Here is a 17,461-nt window from a genome sequence, read left to right on the forward strand (position 1 = left end):
TCAATATACGTATACTGTAAATGTATTTATTAATTATTATTTTATTTTCTGTATTATGCATTGTATTGAACTGCTGCTGCTAAGTTAACAAATTTCTTGACGCATGCCGGCGATAATAAACCTGATTCCGGTTCTATTAAATTAAGTAAGCTATTGTATAACAAATGGATCTTTTTATGTATCCGAGTGTAGTGATAGATTTAAAACAATATATTCAGGATCTAGAATAGTGTAAGTTTAAAACATAAGTAGAAATTGTATGTTCAGAACATGTTCTAAAAAGATCTGAAGCACAAAAGATACTACAGATACTGCAAGACCAGAGTAACACACACAAAATGCTGGAGGAACTCGTTCCGTCATGAAGCAACTATGGAAAGGAATAAAGAATCGATGTGACCCTCAGTCTTGATGTAAGGTCTTGCCCCGAAACGTCAACTTTTTATTCCTTTCCATAGATGCCGCCTGAGCTGCTGAGTTCCTCCAGCATTTTGTGCGTTACTCTAAATAGTTTTGAACCTATTCAGATAAAATTACCTTACGATAGTAATGCACTACAATATTCCTCATTACATGCAGGATCTAGAATCGGTTTTAACACAAAAACATCACATATTTAGGTAATGTGATCTTAAGCATCAGGTTAAAACTAGATTTAAAAACTTAAAAAATTGACGGTAGATTTCAAAATAAGAAGTCTGGGGCTGTAGAAAGATTTTAAAACTTAAATATCACTTCTAGGGTTTAAATAGCGTTTTAAAAGTGGGTTTAAAATTAGCGAAGATTTTGAAATCAAATGTGGAGGGTTCCGAAGAGAATTCTAAACTTAAATGTATTGCCTGTGTGTGAATGGTTTGGAAGCGCGCACAAAGGAAGCCCTCTGCGCTCCATCTGTTGTTACTCCCGAGCTGAGAAAAGGCGGGCCTTTTTTGAATCTGCCGGCGTGCCGAGAGGACAGCCAATGAGAGGTGGTCGGGGTGCGGGTGGGCGGGAGCGCCGACCAGCGGCGCCGGCCAATGGGCGGGCGCGGAGAGCGTGGGGCGTCGAGCCAATGGGCGCGTGAGGTGAGGCGAGGCGAGGCTTGCTGCAAAAGGAGGCTCGAGAGCGAGCGTCCGCCATCCGACCGAGTGTCCACCGGTAGGTACCCGGGGCCTCGGGCCTGCGTCACCCGCCCTCCTTTCGGTTCCCTTCCCTCTCCGCTCTCCCCACCCGCTGGTCCCTTCGTCCGGCCGCTGCCGTGAGGGGAAAACCGTTTCTCGGCTCTTCCTTTCCCGCTTTCGCACCCCCTCAGCTCCCCCCCCTCCCCTGCGTGGAGTTGACATGGCAGCTCTAATGGTAGAGGCTGTGAGGAGAAAGCCGACGGCGACCGCCTGCCCGAGCCCACCCTCCAACCGCCAGCTCCCCGCGCCTTCCCCCCTCGGGAGCCGGCGGGGTCCCCGGCCGCCACCTGCACCCATAACAACCCCCTCCCCACTTCTCCCTCCGAGCGCAACCGCTATGCGTCAAAGTGTATGAAGTTTGAGGGAGGGGAAGGCTTTTAAAATGGGGGAGTGTGAGGAAGGGTGTTAGCGGGGTAACGGGAGGTGAGGAGGGGGGCTTGCAGCCATTTTATCCCGAGGTGCGTGTGGGGCGCCTTCGCTTCCTCCCGTCTCCTGGCCCTCTCTCTATTATTCCTGGCTCTGTCTCCCTACATCTCTCCGTATATATAACACGCTTCAAAATACAAGAGCCCAATGCCGCGGCCCCCGCCGCCTTCGCCCGCAGAAAGCAGTCGCACGCCGATGGCCGCCGCATTTCACCGGGACTTTCTTTCATCAGCAAGCACTCCACAAAATGGATGGAGAATTATTGGGGGGGATGTCGAGCGACTTATTTTTCCTCCCTTTCTTCACTCTCCCTCCCTCCCCGATTCCCCCTCGCCATCACTGCACTAGCACACTCGCGGTGCAGCCCAGCCCCTTAAATAATAAAATAGCTTGCGAAATAACACCGGCTCTTTTTTACACCCCCCACCTCCCCGCTCTCGTCTTATTTCACTCCCCTGCAGATTTTTGTTTAAATGCACATCGGATTTTTTTGTTGTTGTCCTTGAGCTTAAAATGGAGATGGGAAAACATGGCGGGAAAGAAATAGATAAATAGCATTAGAGAGAGAGTGAGTGAGACTTTGATGGCATTAAGCCCCGTGCTCTGCAATAGTCCGGTGCAAAAGGTTCAGTCGGTGTATTGACATCGAGGGCTTTCGTTTTCCGCCCCTAATAAGCCTTTATCGCCCTCCCTCACCGAAATAAAATCTCTTTTTGTAACAATGGGAAGGAGGACTTGTGTGCCGCGTAGGGTTTTTAAAAGAGAATTTTCAGATCGGCACTTTTTAATTCAGGCGAGGACTTCAATCTTTTAACTTTTTGGGAGCATTTTTTTGATCGTTTTAATCAGTTGTTCAGGTTCTTATTTTCTATTATTTGTATTTTATATGCGCAATTTTACATTTTAAACGCTTATTTTGTTTTTAGAGTCCTAAAGACTCACCCCCCCATCCCAAAGTTGACATCAGGTAACTTGTCTATGAATTTAGGAGACCGGTGTAATAATTCTGTAAATGATTGCATGCAGATTTTTATATGCGATTTTTTTTTTTAGAAATTGGATCAGAATTTCAAAACTCAGATGTGATTTATTTTCATGTAGGAAAATAGCAAGATGGCAAAACGTGACCCTAAGAAGCCAAGAGGCAAGATGTCCTCCTATGCTTATTTTGTTCAGACCTGCCGTGAAGAACACAAGAAGAAGAGTCCTGATATTCCGGTTAACTTCTCAGAATTTTCTAAAAGATGCTCTGAAAGATGGAAGGTAACTTAATTTTCTTGTAAATGGGTGTATACACTATTAATAAAGTGTACATTTTTAGATGATAATATGAAACGTACTCTTCACCAGACCATGTCCAGTAAAGAGAAGGCCAAATTTGAAGAACTGGCTAAAGTAGATAAGGCACGCTATGACCGGGAAATGAAAAATTACGTGCCAACCAAAGGTAGTAAGAAGAAGAAAGACCCCAATGCACCAAAAAGGCCTCCGTAAGTATATTTTCCATAATGCAGCTAACTTATCAAGAAGAAGTGTGGGTAAATATTAAGCGATTTCTCTTCAAGAACTTGGAAAGAAGCACTACAAGCTTTGGTATATTCTTAAGATTTGTTTCTGATTCTTTTTCAATCTTGCATCTGTCCTTTCTCAATCTAATACAAAGTGGAATCTGCTATTTTTACATTAATCAATGATATTGTGTACAGTCTTTGCAATATAAGATCAGCTTCCTTTTCAAACTTTAAACCTAAAATTCCTCAGGTTGCTTGCTTTTATCCTTTTGACAAAAAGAAAGTTATAACATACTTAGTTACTGTCAGAGGCACTTGTACTTGTCTTTTTTTTTGCAGATCTGGATTCTTTTTGTTTTGCTCGGAACATCGACCAAAAATCAAGGCTGTGAGTCCTGGTTTGTCTATTGGTGATGTAGCAAAGAAGCTTGGTGAACTGTGGAATGCATGCAGTGAGGAGGAGAAGAAGCCATTCAATAGCAAGGCTTATAAGCTGAAAGAGAAATATGATAAGGCAAGTCCAATTGCACTAAGTACTTCCACCTCTTGCTTCCTGAGACTGTCTGAGTAGCTTGCCTCAGAGTATATGTACAAACAACTTGATAGCTGCATGATGTATTTTAATGTACCAAATCTCCTACTTCATTGCGATACAATTGAAATATCGCTTGAATGTTCTCTCTGAACATATTGATAAATACCAAGAGCTCTTGGAAGTTTATATTTTGTGAATTGGTGGTCTTGCTGATCTTCCAATTGGCACGCAGTTAAATATTTCTCTTTTAAAAAAAGGACGTTGCTGATTATCGTGCCAAAGGCAAAGTGGATGGTGCAAAGAAACCCCCTGCCAAGAAGGAGGCATATTGTGATGATGATGATGAAGATGATGAGGAGGAGGAAGAGGAGGAGGAGGAGGAGGATGAAGAAGATGATTAAAATGTATATTTGCCTCTGCATAATTACTTGCTATGTAACTGAAAGCATTTAAACCCTGTTACAAGTGTTGCAACCTTTTAATTTTGTAAGTTGGTGTGTATATGGTCTAAGGCAAAAAGTAGCTTGAGTTTTAAACTGTACAGGCCTTTTTGTAATATTCACACTACAGCGGTGAACATTGAGCTATTAACTCTTCTTTCTGTAAACTCACAATTTCTTGTACAGAAGGGAGACTTAACTGGATTAAAATGTATTTATGTGGTGTTTTGTGTTTAAGTGCAGTATAGTTTAAAGTGCCGTTGTAGCCAATTCAATTTGAGATTGCTGTAAGTATGAGGAGAAATGAAGCAATCAAAGTTTAAAAAAAAATCAGAGTTGTCAGTAGGTATTTGAAGCCTGCCATGCTTGTAACAACATCACTGTGTCTACTATACTAGAACTATCATACAATGTGCTTTTGACTTCAGTCAGGATTTAAGGTATGTTTATTGAAGCAAAATAGCAAGATGGCAGCCACACTCTGGTAGTAACTACAATTAACCAAGACCTGTTGGATAGGAAAAGGAGGTAATTATTTAACAGTAGCCTCCTGTGCCTACACATAGATGATCTCTGCTGCACTTCCAAGGGGTTTATAGTAAGCAAAAGCCAAATCCAAATGGCCGTGAAAGGGCAAATGAATCTTCCTATTTCTGCGAACTGATGTTCATTTGTGTATTAAGAATAGAATTGCACCATTAAAATTAAAAGATTTGTTTTGAGACTAATAGACCTGCTGTGTCTAAGTAATATGCATCCTCTTAAAATGTTTGCAACTTTACAGTTGGTGCAATTTGGGAACAATTGAGCATGATGCTTTAAAACTTTCCTTTTTATATATTAAAAAAATCAACATTAAATGTTGCTTGTGGTGCTACATGACCCTGCCTAAATACTTCTCGGGCTTAGTGGTGGCTCCCAGTGTTGCTTCATTGAAATCCTAGTGACAACCCTGAACATTCTGTACTTCAAATGATCTTGTAACTAAGGTATATTTTCTTTTTTGTATGTTTAGTATGCTAAAATGTGTTTTGAAGTAAATAAAACTGGATTAAATTTGTAAAGTCTTGCTTGTCTAAAATTTGTTTAGCTATTTCATATAAAGGAGATTATCCTGTACATTGAACTGAGTTTAGCATTAGGATAATACTGGGAATTTTTAACTTAATTGTATATTTCCTTTGCCCCTTCTAAAGAAGAGATCCTGTACATTTTAGGAAACGTTTTATTATTTTAACTGGATTAATTACCAGATTTTAAGTCTAAGGTGTGTTAAAGTACAGATTTTTTTGGTATACAAGCACAAGAACTGGGTGTGAATTATTGTTAGATCATTATAAGATAACTTATTAATGACCTTACTCTAAAGAGTGGTTGATCACTATAAAATCTTGATAATGAATTCTTTGTTCTTGAGACAAAGGCGAAGCATATGAAAATTAGCTTCCTTGTACAAAGTACTGTGGGAAACGGTTCCCTTTTAACATCTATTGACGAACAATTACACCATAAGTTTCTTGAATTTGAGTTCCGTTGGCAATATCAAATTTTCAATGGTAACCTGCAGTAGAGTCTTAACTGTTTCCTGGATGAGGTAAATGGCCTTGTGATACTTGGTTTGGTTACCTGTCCAGGGGATAAGAGTCTAGAGGTTTTAGTGAGGAGGGTGTGGCTAAAAGAGTTGGTCATTTAAAATACACAAAGTGCATGAGTTGGTCTATCTATGTACAGGTAGAATAACCCTTATCTGGAATGCTTGGGGCCAGAAGTATTTCGGATTTTGGAACGTACAATGAGATCGCCATCATTTCAGACTGAATTTATTTGCTACTGGTAAGCAGTCTTTGTCTTACACTTATTCATCACAACAGTAAAAAGTATTACATTACAATAATGGTATGTGAGGTAACAAAAGCATGGAAGCATCAGAATATCTGAATCAGCTGTTGAACATGGGGAAGAATTGATGGCAGCTTTCAGTCTCCACTTACAATGCTGTTTGGTTACAGTACACTATTTGTATTTTACTTTTAAACCTCAGCATTGTAGACGTTATAGTGTCAGACTTTCATCAGCAGCACTTTAAACATTTACTGCTGTGCCTTTTAATTTTTCTTGCAAGTGGGCTGCTGAATATTCACAATTACCTTCAATTTTCAGTTCATGATAGATCTGTTTTACAATTGGCATGTTGTTAAGTGGCATGTTAATTCTGATGCTGACGATACACGTGCATGAAGTCACTTCTTAGAGCTGTCTACTGCACATTGACTGGAAGCCTTCCTGGTTCCTTGTGGAATTTTTTTGTTTGTGATGTCATGTCAGCATTCAAAAAAAAAATTGGATTTGGGAGGTTCTCAGTTTTTGAAATATCAGTTAAGAGGTACTGGACCTATGTTAATTTTGGATGATACTAAGGTGAAGACTATAGCACTTCATACTATCCAAGTTTCAAGATCAACTGAGATAAATGGTACTACTGGATCTGTTCAAAACTTATTTTGATTTCACGAAAAATGTAGAACTTCATGTGGTGTTTTCTGGCTAGATCTAGCATTCCAGTACTTTGTACAAAGGAGAGAGCTAGAATCTGAAGCAAAAAAGAAAGCTAGCAGGGCAAGCAGCATCTGTGGTGGCAAAGGATGGGTCAATGTCTTGGGTTGATTCTCTGCATCGGTACTTCTGAGTACCTCAGTAATGCTCAATATTAATTAAATATGAAGTTGATCCCATTTTTTTGGACTGGTATTGGTAAAGCATATTTTGTACTTTGATCTCTACCATAAAGTTCAATGGTAATTTTTAAGAATTCAACACAAATTTCAGGTTACATTAATGTTAGAAGTTTAGAAATTCACTGATTACAGTAGTTATGCTTTCTGCTTTGTAAAGGACTGGATTGTTATGTGAGTGAAATTTGATTTTTTTAAAATGCATCTTCCAAATGTAATTGTGAAGAAATGCAAAAGTTTCTTCAGGCTCAAGGTTTTTTATTAACTGTTCCTTTTGTTCTGCGAGGGGAGGGTGTTTGGGGGTTGATGTTCTGTTAGGATTTTTTGTGCGGGCCAGGGGGTTTTGAAGGGTTGATCGGGATGCTGTTTTTGTATGGGGGGGTGGGTTTTGAGGCTTCTCTCTGAACAACTTTCATATTATTTTTGTGGCTATGTGGAAAATACAAATTTCAATTTGAATGGATACATGCTTTGGTAATGAACTGTTGAACCTTTGAAGTGAAGCATTGATTGCGAAAAGTGAATTCTTCCTATTTTGAGTCTAATGGAAGCAATTTGTATTCCACAGAGCTAAGGTCTAAGGTGTCTTCCCTCTTTACCCTCATTAACAGTATTAAGATTTGTATATGGTTGAGAGATAGTATACTTCTCAATACTTTTATCTTGGATGGTGGGTACAGTTGGATATTGTGCTCCTGATCTTATGGCGCTTTCCCTTACAGCTGGGATTTTCCAACCCTTTTTTTTAAATGCCATGGATCCCTACCGTTAACTGAGGGGTCCTTGGACCCAGATTGGGAACACGTGCGGCTTAAAGGCTTGTCTTGCATTGTCTTACACTTTGGGAATGGGGGTGGGCAGTTTTCTGCAATGCTCTAGTTTGTGTGGAACACGATAATGGGAATTGAGTGTTTTAAATCTCGTACCACTTCATTTACTCTACCAATTATTTATTAGCTCTTGCTTCAATGTTTCTTGAATAACTAGGATTGAACGTGGGAACACAAAATGCCGGAGAAACTCCGCAAGCCGGGCTTGAGTAGTTGATGTTTTGGGCTGAGACCCTTCATCGGGATTGGAGAATAAAAAGGATAGTCAGAGTAAGAAGGTGGGTGGGGTGTGAGTGGAAGAAACACAACGTGATAGGTGAAACTTGGGGTGGGGTTGAGGGGTGAAGTAAAAGAGCTGGGAAGTTGATTGGTGAAAGAGATACAGGGCTAGAGAATCTTATAGGAGAGGACAAGGCCATGGAAGGAAGAAAAGGAGGAGGACCAGAGGGAGTTGAAGGGAGATAAGGTGAGAGGGAATGGTGAAGGTGTGGGAGGGCATCACTGGAAGTTTCAGAAATCGATATTCATGCCATCAAATTGGAGGCTACCCATTGTTGCTTCTCCAACCAGTGTGTGTGGCCTCATTGCGACAGTAGAGGAGGCTGTGGACTGGCATGTTGGAATGTGAAATGAAGTGGGTGGCCACTGGGAGATCATGTTTTTTCCGGCGGATGGAGTGTTGGTGCTCGGTGAAGTGGTTTCCCACTCTATGTCCGTTCTCTGATATACAGGGGGCTTCACTGGATGCAGTAGGTGACCCCAACAGACTCACAGGTGAAGTATTGCCTCACCTGGAAGGATTGTTTGGCGCCCGAATACTAATGAGGGAGGAGGTGAAGGGGCAGGTGTGTAGCACTTGTTCCATTTGCGAGGATAAGTGGCAGGAGAGAGATCAGTGGGGAGGGATGAATGGATTAGGGATTGATCCCTGTGGAAAGCAGAAAGTTGGGGGGGGAGAGGGAAAGCTGTACTTGGTGGGTTCCCATTGGAGATGGTGGAAGTTAAGGAGAATTGTGCTGCATACAGAGGCAGGTGGGGTGATACGTGAGGAGAAGAGGAGCTCTATCCCTGGTAGGGAGGAGGGGAGGATGAGGTGAGGTTAGACATGCGCAAAAATGGAAGAAATGTGGTTGAGAGCAGCGTTGATGGTGGAGGAAGGGAAGCCACTTTCTTTGAAAGAGGACATCTCCATTCTTGAATGAAGAGCCTCATCCTGAGAGCAGATGCGGCAGAGGTGGAGGAATTGAGAGAAGGGGATGGCATTTTTACAAGTAACGGGACGGGAAGAGGTATAGTCCAGGTAGCTGTGAGAGTCAGTGGGTTTATAAGGGTCTCAGCCCGAAATGTGGACTACTCTTCCATAGATGCTGCCTGGCCTGCTGAGTTCCTCTAGCATTTTGTATGTGTTGCTTGGAATTTCAGTATCTTGTTTGAAGTTGAACATGGGTTTTTCTTTATTCAAGTGAATAATTATAAGGCCTACCTTTTTTAAGAATAAAAACCACCAAGTTGATTCATTATGCTTTATGGAAGGAAACCTGCTGATCTTAACCAACTGCACTTAGATGGGTAAAAACTCAGTGCCTATTGAACTAGATAACCAAGCCAATGGGTAAAAAGTCACAGCCTATTGAATTAGACAGCCAAGCCATTAAGTTGTTTTGCTTCCTTTCTAGCCAGAATAATGAACAGGTTAAATGTTGGGCTTTCTACTACATGCTGTAATTTTGAATAGTGACCAAGAATAGATGATGGTATCTTGCTTCCTGCCTTATCACTTTAATAGGAATTCAAAATCAAAACCTTAAGCTATCATATTATTGGTGTCTGTCAGAGGTTAGCGAAAACTTGCCTTTCACTGTCAGGGTATTTCCTTTGATGCTTCCAGAGATAGATTGTCAAATAGGGCATTGAAATGCTTGGTATAATAATAAAATGAAACTATAGATTGTCTACCTAGTTTTTAAAATGTCAGTAATAATTGTCATGTTCTGTGCATTTTTTTTACCATATTGCAGTGGATACAGTGCTAATTGAAAACAGGTACTTGGTGGAGACCAGCACCACCTTCAGGGAATACCATGTAGGTGTTATGAACAGATAATGTTCTAGTAAACTAAATGCTTTGTTTTGTATAATACCTGGATGCACATTCTTTTGAAAATATTTAGTTTTTAGAATTGTCTACAGGAGGCTGGAAAAACAAACTTAAGCACCAGGAAGCTTGCACACTTAAGTTTAAATAATTTTTTCCAGTCTTTGATATATCTGAACCCTTAAATATATTTAAATGCTTAATTAAACATATTTATTTGAAGCATTATACTTTACATGGAAGGGTTTCTTTGGTAGCAGGAAGTTGTATTAAGGTCCAGGAAAGATCAGTATTACATATAAAAGTAGTAATATGTGTTCATCTGGCCTGCCATTTCTGTGGAGCTTTTCAATAACTTGAGCATTTTAAGAATTTTTAATTATGTGAAGTTCCTCCACCTAAGATGTTAAACTGGATCCTTCAGGCCTGTTGGAATTAATGGTGTTGGCTTATGGAGTCCAATCAGTTTTCAGTTTGGATATTCCTTTATGTTTGTATTTCATGGTCTTGGGGTTGATGTCTGGTGTACACTACCTGAGAACAGCAATATTGGAATATCACAGAGAATAATGATCTCTGAATGTGACCCACAGGATTCTGGCATTTAGCAGAGTGTTTGGATACGTGAACATTTTGCCACTAGCTGAAGCTTAGTGATGTTACTCTTAACTATCTTTAAACTGAAAAGTGCAAACAAGACAAACTTAAATGAAAAATATTTCAAGTGATGTCTAAAGCTAGTAATCAGTTTTCAGTTTCATTTCGTTGAAATGTGAGTTTTAAAGGTGGTTGTGCTGTGTCATTCACATTTCTATGTGAATGAAACAGTAGGCATAGTGCTTAGTATCTCCTACCTTGTAATTTAAGAACTAAAAGCCTTGTAGTTAAATCACAAGCTGACCTGGGACTTTTTTTTTGTTTTCTACCTAACTTTTGATTGACTTAAATCAAAATTAACCAAATATTAGCTTGGCTAAAGCTACCAATTACACTCCACTGCCTGGGAACTATATGCAACAGAACTAATCACTAATATTGATGTTTGAATTAACTTCAAGGTGAATTTCAGGCTGTCACTAAGCTGGCCTGTTTCAATCTCTGTAGTATTGCCTTGATTTATAACTTTGCCTTCAGAAGCAGCTTCTTGCACTGGCCTGTAGCAGAGGACAGGTGAGTTTAGGTGGCTTGACAGTTCATGAAAGATTCCCCCACTCCTCTGTTACTTCTCCCCACTCTTCTTTCCCCATCCCCATTTGAAAAGAAAATATCTCTGGTCATATTTAATAGAGGCAATTGGATAGTACAGGTGGGTCAGACAAGATTATTGTAAAATGGGTGTAGCTTACCCATATGGCCAGTAACTTTTACATTCAACCATGGCTTAAAGTAAAGCCCTATATGAATATTAGCAAAACTTGGAAGATTGATCTGGAAAATAAAGAACATGGGATTTAGTTGGAGTAAAAATTGACTATGGACTGTGGTCAGCTGGAGGACTGAGCAGTGGGGTTCTGCTGACCTCTGTCCAGGGATCAATTGGGAATACTGACCTTGCCAGTCTAGCTTCTGTGAAATAAGTGAACCTGGGACTTTTGCTCTGTGACATGTCAAAACTATTTGGGAGCAAATACAGGAATCATTTTAAAATAAGGTTGAAACTTGGAAAAAGGCTATAGGCTTCAGGGAGATCAATAGAACAGTTGGACGGGCACAAAAATGGTAAAAGAAGTTGATCCAGAGAAGTGAGGAAATGCATTTTTAAGGCAAACAAATCCACGTCGCCCAGCAATCCCCTGATTTAATTCCGCCTAATCACAGGACAATTTACAATGACCAATTAACCTTCCAACTAGTACATCTGTGGGATGTACCATGGCTGTGGGAGGAAACCAGGTCACCCAGAGGAAACTTGTGCAGTCATGGGGAGAACATACAAACTCCTAGCAGGCAGTGGTGGGATTTGAACCTGGGTTGTCTGTACTGTAAAGCTAACCCAGAAGTACTATACTGTTAAGAGAAATAGATAGTGGACAGCCAGCGCCTCTTCCCCAGGGCACCACTGCTGAATACAAGGGGTCATGGCTTTAAGGTAAGGGGTGGGAAGTTCAAGGGGGATATTAGAGGAAGGTTTTTTTACTCAGAGTGGTTGGTGCGTGGAATACACTGCCTGAGTCAGTGGTGGAGGCAGATATACTAGTGAAATTTAAGAGACTACAAGACAGGTATATGGAGGAATTTAAGGTGAGGGTTATATGGGAGGCAGGGTTTAAGGGTCGGCACAACATTGTGGACTAAAGGGCCCGTGCTGTACTGTTCTATGTTAACCACTATGCTATGCAGAACAGAGTAGCATGCGCAGTTCAGGTCACACTACAGGAAGGTTGTGTAAATAGAAGTGGAAAGATTTTTTTTGAAGACTGGAAAGTTATAGTTGTGAGAGACTGACCAGGCTAGGATTTTTTTTAAACCAGGGGACTAAGAAGAGACTAAGGTGTATAAAGTGGTGTGAGGTCCAGATAATAACCAGTAATAACTTGTTTCTCTCAGAAAAGAACTTAATAGTATAGATTTGAATTAACTGGTAAAAGGAATAAACTGTGGGGCAAAGTAATAATCATATACTTGGAGTTACAAACTGAAAGGATAATTAGTGGTGGTAGAAAATTGCATCTCATTTAAAGTCCCAGGAAAAAGACATGTCAAATCATAATTCTCAAGTCTCTTGATTGAGCTGGGTAATACATTTAACAGGATTTTTTCAAACCTCCATTGGCATAGACTCTGTACAGTATGAGTTTATGAATTAATCTTTGGATGCAGAACACACAGCTAGTTTGATAAACCTGATCATCTGCTGTGATTTATGATTTACTAACAGCACTTCCTGGTTCCTAAACATGGTAAACCAATGGACCAGTTTTAATGTTGCCCATCATTGAAAAAACAATTACATCTTGCATGTATCAATCATTTCTGTGAAATTCTCCAATTAATTGAATTATAGTAGAGCAGGTAAAGCTTTTCTTAAAAGTGCAGAAAGTCATCCAATGTATGAAAATCATGTGCAAAATAGATGCATTAGTACACCAGTGTACACTGATAAGAGCTGCAGTTTCAAATAAGACAATTAATGAGCTATACTTTTGATTTAAAAGTTCATATTGGGTCCAGCTATTTTGCACAATGTAGGAAGCAAAGTTTGACTTCATGCTAATTCTGAGTTTTAGTCTGTAAGACCTGGTGTGTTTTCTGGCCATCTCAAGTAGATAATTATTTATTTTGAACCCTGGACTTTAAAATTAGAGGGTGTACTCTGGTAGAATTAAAGATGCTCGTTGGGTGAAATTCAACAAATATTTCAACTTGATCCAATTTAACTTAAAGGTTGGAACTTATGGATGGAGCACTGGGTTTCAGAAAATCATGGGAATTTCTGGTGACTGGAACAATAAGATTTGAGACCACACTTACTGACACTTGGGAAAGGTGCAGTATATCTGGAAGATCAGAAATTATTTTTAATGTCTATTTCTATGCAGGATTTTCCTAACCTGACGGGGTTAAAACATTTCAAGAATGTCCTTGTTTACCTATGAACATTCTGGTATGGCCATCATGCAAGGTCTGAAATGTGGGTCATCTGTGCCGCCACAGATGCTGTTTGCCCTGCTGAGTTCTTCCAGCAGTTTTGTTTTTGCACTTTTAGGCTCCTGTTTCCTTTGTTACGTCACTAGTCGCAAAGGGTGTTTTTATTCATGTTGCTGTCCAGATGTCTCTATCCTAACATAGCTTTCTTTGAAATAAACTTTTACTGAGTGTGAAGGTTGTGCTACTGTCCTAAACCACTATTATGAAGGGGTTGTTACGAGACTTAACCTTAAACTCCAGTTTCTTGACCTTGTTAGTCAGGAGCTGAAGTTAGGTGTACTTCCTGCAGATCTAGTCGTCGGGCAGACCATTAGGTACCCCGAAATCCCACATCTTACAGGAGGAGCATTCCTCTCTCTGATCTACCATCCTGCCTATACTTGTTAGGACTCTAACTTCTAAAAGTTAGCTTCAAGCCTGCACCTGTTGAGTTGAAGTCTGACCACTCTAACACTGTCCACTCACACAATGGCTGTTCTGCTCAAACCCTGCTTGTTTTAATTGGCCTTTTCTAATTAACCTTATTTGCTATTAACCCAAGCAATCTCTGCTCTGTAGACAAGCCCCAACAGGCCCTGCTCACTTTTTTAAACTGGTGCTGCTCCCCAGTGATGCAGAGAGAAACAAGCAACATAAAATTATTGAATAAAAATTGAATGGAAATTTATTTTCTGAGTAATAATGACTGAATTTCATAAACACTTGAGGGAAGATATTTTATAATTCTGTGCTAAGATTAAGAAAATTAGACAAAAATGCTGTGTACACGCAGTTCAGCACATCACAGGGCTAGCCTCTCTGGATTCTGTCTATAGCCTCAATGAATCAGTAGAGTAGCCTGCAAAACCTCCAATCTCCCCTGTCCATGAGGCAGGAGATACAAAAGCATGAAAGCATGTACCACTAGGTTCAAGGACAGCTTGTATCCCATCGTTATTAGGCTCTTGAATGGAACTCTTGTATGATGAGATGAACTCTTGGCCTCACAATTTTTTTGTATTTGCAGTTTGTTGTCTTCTGCACACTGGTTAAATGCCATAGATGAGCAGTCTTTCATCGACTCTGTTATAGTTATTCTATAGATTGACTGAGTAAGCCTACAAGAAAATGAATCCCAGGGTTGTATATGGTGACATACTCTATGTAGTGATACTTTTTTCTTTGAACTTTGGTGTTACCAGAGGGTTGCAGCTAATTAATAATGCACCCATTTAATGCAATGCATAAGCCTACATAGTGTTTAATAGTCTGGGTGGGGTGGGACTTATCTGAGTGTTTCATTTGAGGCCATTAAAGCAGGATAGCTGTTGCTAAACTCACTTTGAAGTGTGAAGGAAATTATCTCACAATCTTTTGCACTTTTTTTCCTTCATGCTGGGCTGAGGGCTGGCCCCTGCAGACCAGCTGTCCAGTGTGTCTTCTCTGGAAGACAAGCTGGATTGCCCTCATCTGAGGCTAACCCAGTATGAGATGATGAACTGCTGCTTGCTTGTTCTTGCAGAAACATGGCTCCAGAACATCCCATGCACCATTAATCTTCAGGTCATACCATCAGGGACTTGTGCTAATATTATTTTATATCAGTATGTGATATTGTAATTAAGTGTGCTTTTTTTGCTGTATGTACTGTGTTTTGCACCCTGGCCCTGGAAGGATAATGTTTCATTTAGCTGTATACATGTGTATGGTTGAATGATAATTAAACTTGAACTTTTGGGATATGCATACAATTTTGGCTGACACTGCAGAACTGTCAGAGAACCTCAGTTAAATAGGGAGGGAAAGAAGTACAAGCTGGCAGGTAATAGGTGAAACAAAGTGGGGGTTGGGACGGGGGGAGGATGAAATAGAATCTGTGAGATGATAGGTGGGAGAAGTAAAGGCTGAAGGAGCAATCTGATGGGAGATGGCTGTGACCATGGGAGAAAGGGAAGGAGGAGGGAGGTGATGGGTAGGTGAGGAGAAGAGAAGGGGTAAGGGGGAGCTAGAATGGGGAATACTAGAAGAGACTAGGTTAAGGGTGGAGAAATGACTAGAGTTTAGAGAAATTGAAGTTCATGCCATCTGGTTGGAGGTTTTCCAGATGGAATATGAGGTGTTGCTGCTCCTTGTTTTGTGCCAGCAGTACAGCGCAATAGATAAAAGTGCTATAAAATTACAATAAATATATAAATTTAATAAGTAGTGCAAAATGAGAGGAAAAAAGAAAAAGTAGTGTGGCCTCCTTGTGCCAATAGAGGTGGCCATGGACTGACATTTGGGAATGAAAAGTCAAACTGAAATGGTCGCTAGGAAATACTGCCTTTTATGGCAGATGGGCTCACATTCCCCTCACCTGGTTTATCTATCACCTACTATTTTGCATTTCCCCCCTCCCAGCCCCCATCACCCTATTCTACCTTTGTCCCCTTTCCTTTCCAGTGCTGATGAAGTGTTTCAATCTGAAATGTCAACTGTTTCATCCATTCCATAGATGCGGCCTGACCTGCTGAATTCCTCCAGCATTTTGGATTTCTAGCATCTGCGGAATCTTTTTGTTATAAATAAATCATTGGGACCTCTTTTGGGGCAGGTGTGACCTGTACAAAAAGGACGGGTTGCACTTGAATCCCAGGGGGACCAATATCCTGGTGGGGAGGTTTGAGAGTGATATGGTTAATTCAGTAACAAAGGTTCTGAACTAAAAGAAGGGTAACTTTGAAAGTATGAGATGTGAATTAACTAAGATAGACTGGCAAATGATACCTAAAGGGTTGACGGTGGATATGCAATGGCAAGTATTTGAAGATTGCATGGATGAACTACAACAATTGTTCATCCCAGTTTGGCAAAAGAATAAACCAGGGAAGGTAGTGCACCCGTGGCTGACAAGGGAAGTTAGGGATAGTATCAATTCCAAAGAAGAAGCATACAAATTAGCCAGAAAAAGCGGCTCACCTGAGGACTGGGAGAAATTCAGAGTCCAGCAGAGGAGGACAAAGGGCTTAATTAGGAAAGTGGAAAAAGATTATGAAAAAGCTGGCAGGGAACATAAAAACTGACTGTAAAAGCTTTTATAGATATGTGAAAAGAAAAAAGATTGGTTAAGACAAATGTAGATCCCTTACAGTCAGAAACAGGTGAATTAATCATGGGGAACAAGGACATGGCAGACCAATTGAATAACTACTTTGGTTCTGCCTTCACTAAGGAGGACATAAATAATCTTCCGGAAATAGTAGGGGACAGAGGGTCTAGTGAGATGGAGGAACTGAGGGAAATATATGTTAGTAGGGAAGTGGTGTTAGGTAAATTGAAGGGATTGAAGGCAGATAAATCCCCAGGGCCAGATGGTCTGCATCCCAGAGTGCTTAAGGAAGTAGCCCAAGAAATAGTGGATGCATTAGTGATAATTTTTCAAAACTTTTTAGATTCTGGATTAGTTCCTGAGGATTGGAGGGTGGCTAATGTAACCCCACTTTTTAAAAAAAGGAGGGAGAGAGAAACTGGGGAATTATAGACCGGTAAACCTGACATCGGTGGTGGGGAAAATGCTAGAGTCAGTTATCAAAGATGTGATAACAGCACATTTGGAAAGCGGTGAAATCATTGGACAAAGTCAGCATGAATTTGTGAAAGGAAAATCAGATCTGATGAATTTCATAGTATTTTTAGAGGATGTGACTAGTAGAGTGGATAGGGAAGAACCAGTGGATGTGGTATATTTGGATTTTCAAAAGGCTTTTGACAAGGTCCCACACAGGAGATTAGTGTACAAACTTAAAACATCTGGTATTGGGGGTATGGTATTGATGTGGATAGAGAATTGGTTGGCAGACAGAAAGCAAAGAGTAGGAATAAACGGGACCTTTTCAGAATGGCAGGCAGTGACTAGTGGGGTACCGCAAGGCTCAGTGCTGGGGCCCCAGTTGTTTTATTTATTTATATATATATATTCTTAGACAAGGGAATTAAATGCAGCATCTCCAAGTTTGGGGATGACATGAAGCTGGGTGGCAGTGTTAGCTGTGAGGAGGATGCTAAGAGGATGCAGGGTGCCTTGGATAGGTTGGGTGAGTGGGCAAATTCATGGCAGATGCAATTT

General features: G+C 40.5%; 1 protein-coding gene across 1 annotated transcript; it reads left to right on the forward strand.

Moving 5' to 3' along the window:
* Positions 1 to 1,001: 1,001 nt before the first annotated feature.
* LOC134353152 (high mobility group protein B3-like) lies at positions 1,002 to 5,136 on the forward strand. Its single transcript, XM_063061121.1, has 5 exons — positions 1,002 to 1,137; positions 2,688 to 2,849; positions 2,937 to 3,076; positions 3,437 to 3,611; positions 3,890 to 5,136. The coding sequence occupies exons 2-5, from the start codon at positions 2,700 to 2,702 to the stop codon at positions 4,031 to 4,033; spliced, it is 609 nt and encodes a 202-aa protein (XP_062917191.1). The 5' UTR covers positions 1,002 to 1,137; positions 2,688 to 2,699; the 3' UTR covers positions 4,034 to 5,136.
* The last annotated feature ends 12,325 nt before the right edge of the window (positions 5,137 to 17,461 follow it).

The sequence above is a fragment of the Mobula hypostoma genome, chromosome 10 (assembly GCF_963921235.1).
Source record: "Mobula hypostoma chromosome 10, sMobHyp1.1, whole genome shotgun sequence".
Lineage (NCBI taxonomy): Eukaryota > Metazoa > Chordata > Chondrichthyes > Myliobatiformes > Myliobatidae > Mobula > Mobula hypostoma.

Excerpts from the sequence above, each read along its gene's own strand:
- LOC134353152 (XM_063061121.1), top strand. The coding sequence starts at position 2,700 with ATGGCAAAACGTGACCCTAAGAAGCCAAGAGGCAAGATGTCCTCCTAT. Across the intron at positions 2,850-2,936 it reads GATGCTCTGAAAGATGGAAG|ACCATGTCCAGTAAAGAGAA; the intron begins GTAACTTAATTT and ends ACTCTTCACCAG. Across the intron at positions 3,077-3,436 it reads AATGCACCAAAAAGGCCTCC|ATCTGGATTCTTTTTGTTTT; the intron begins GTAAGTATATTT and ends TTTTTTTTGCAG.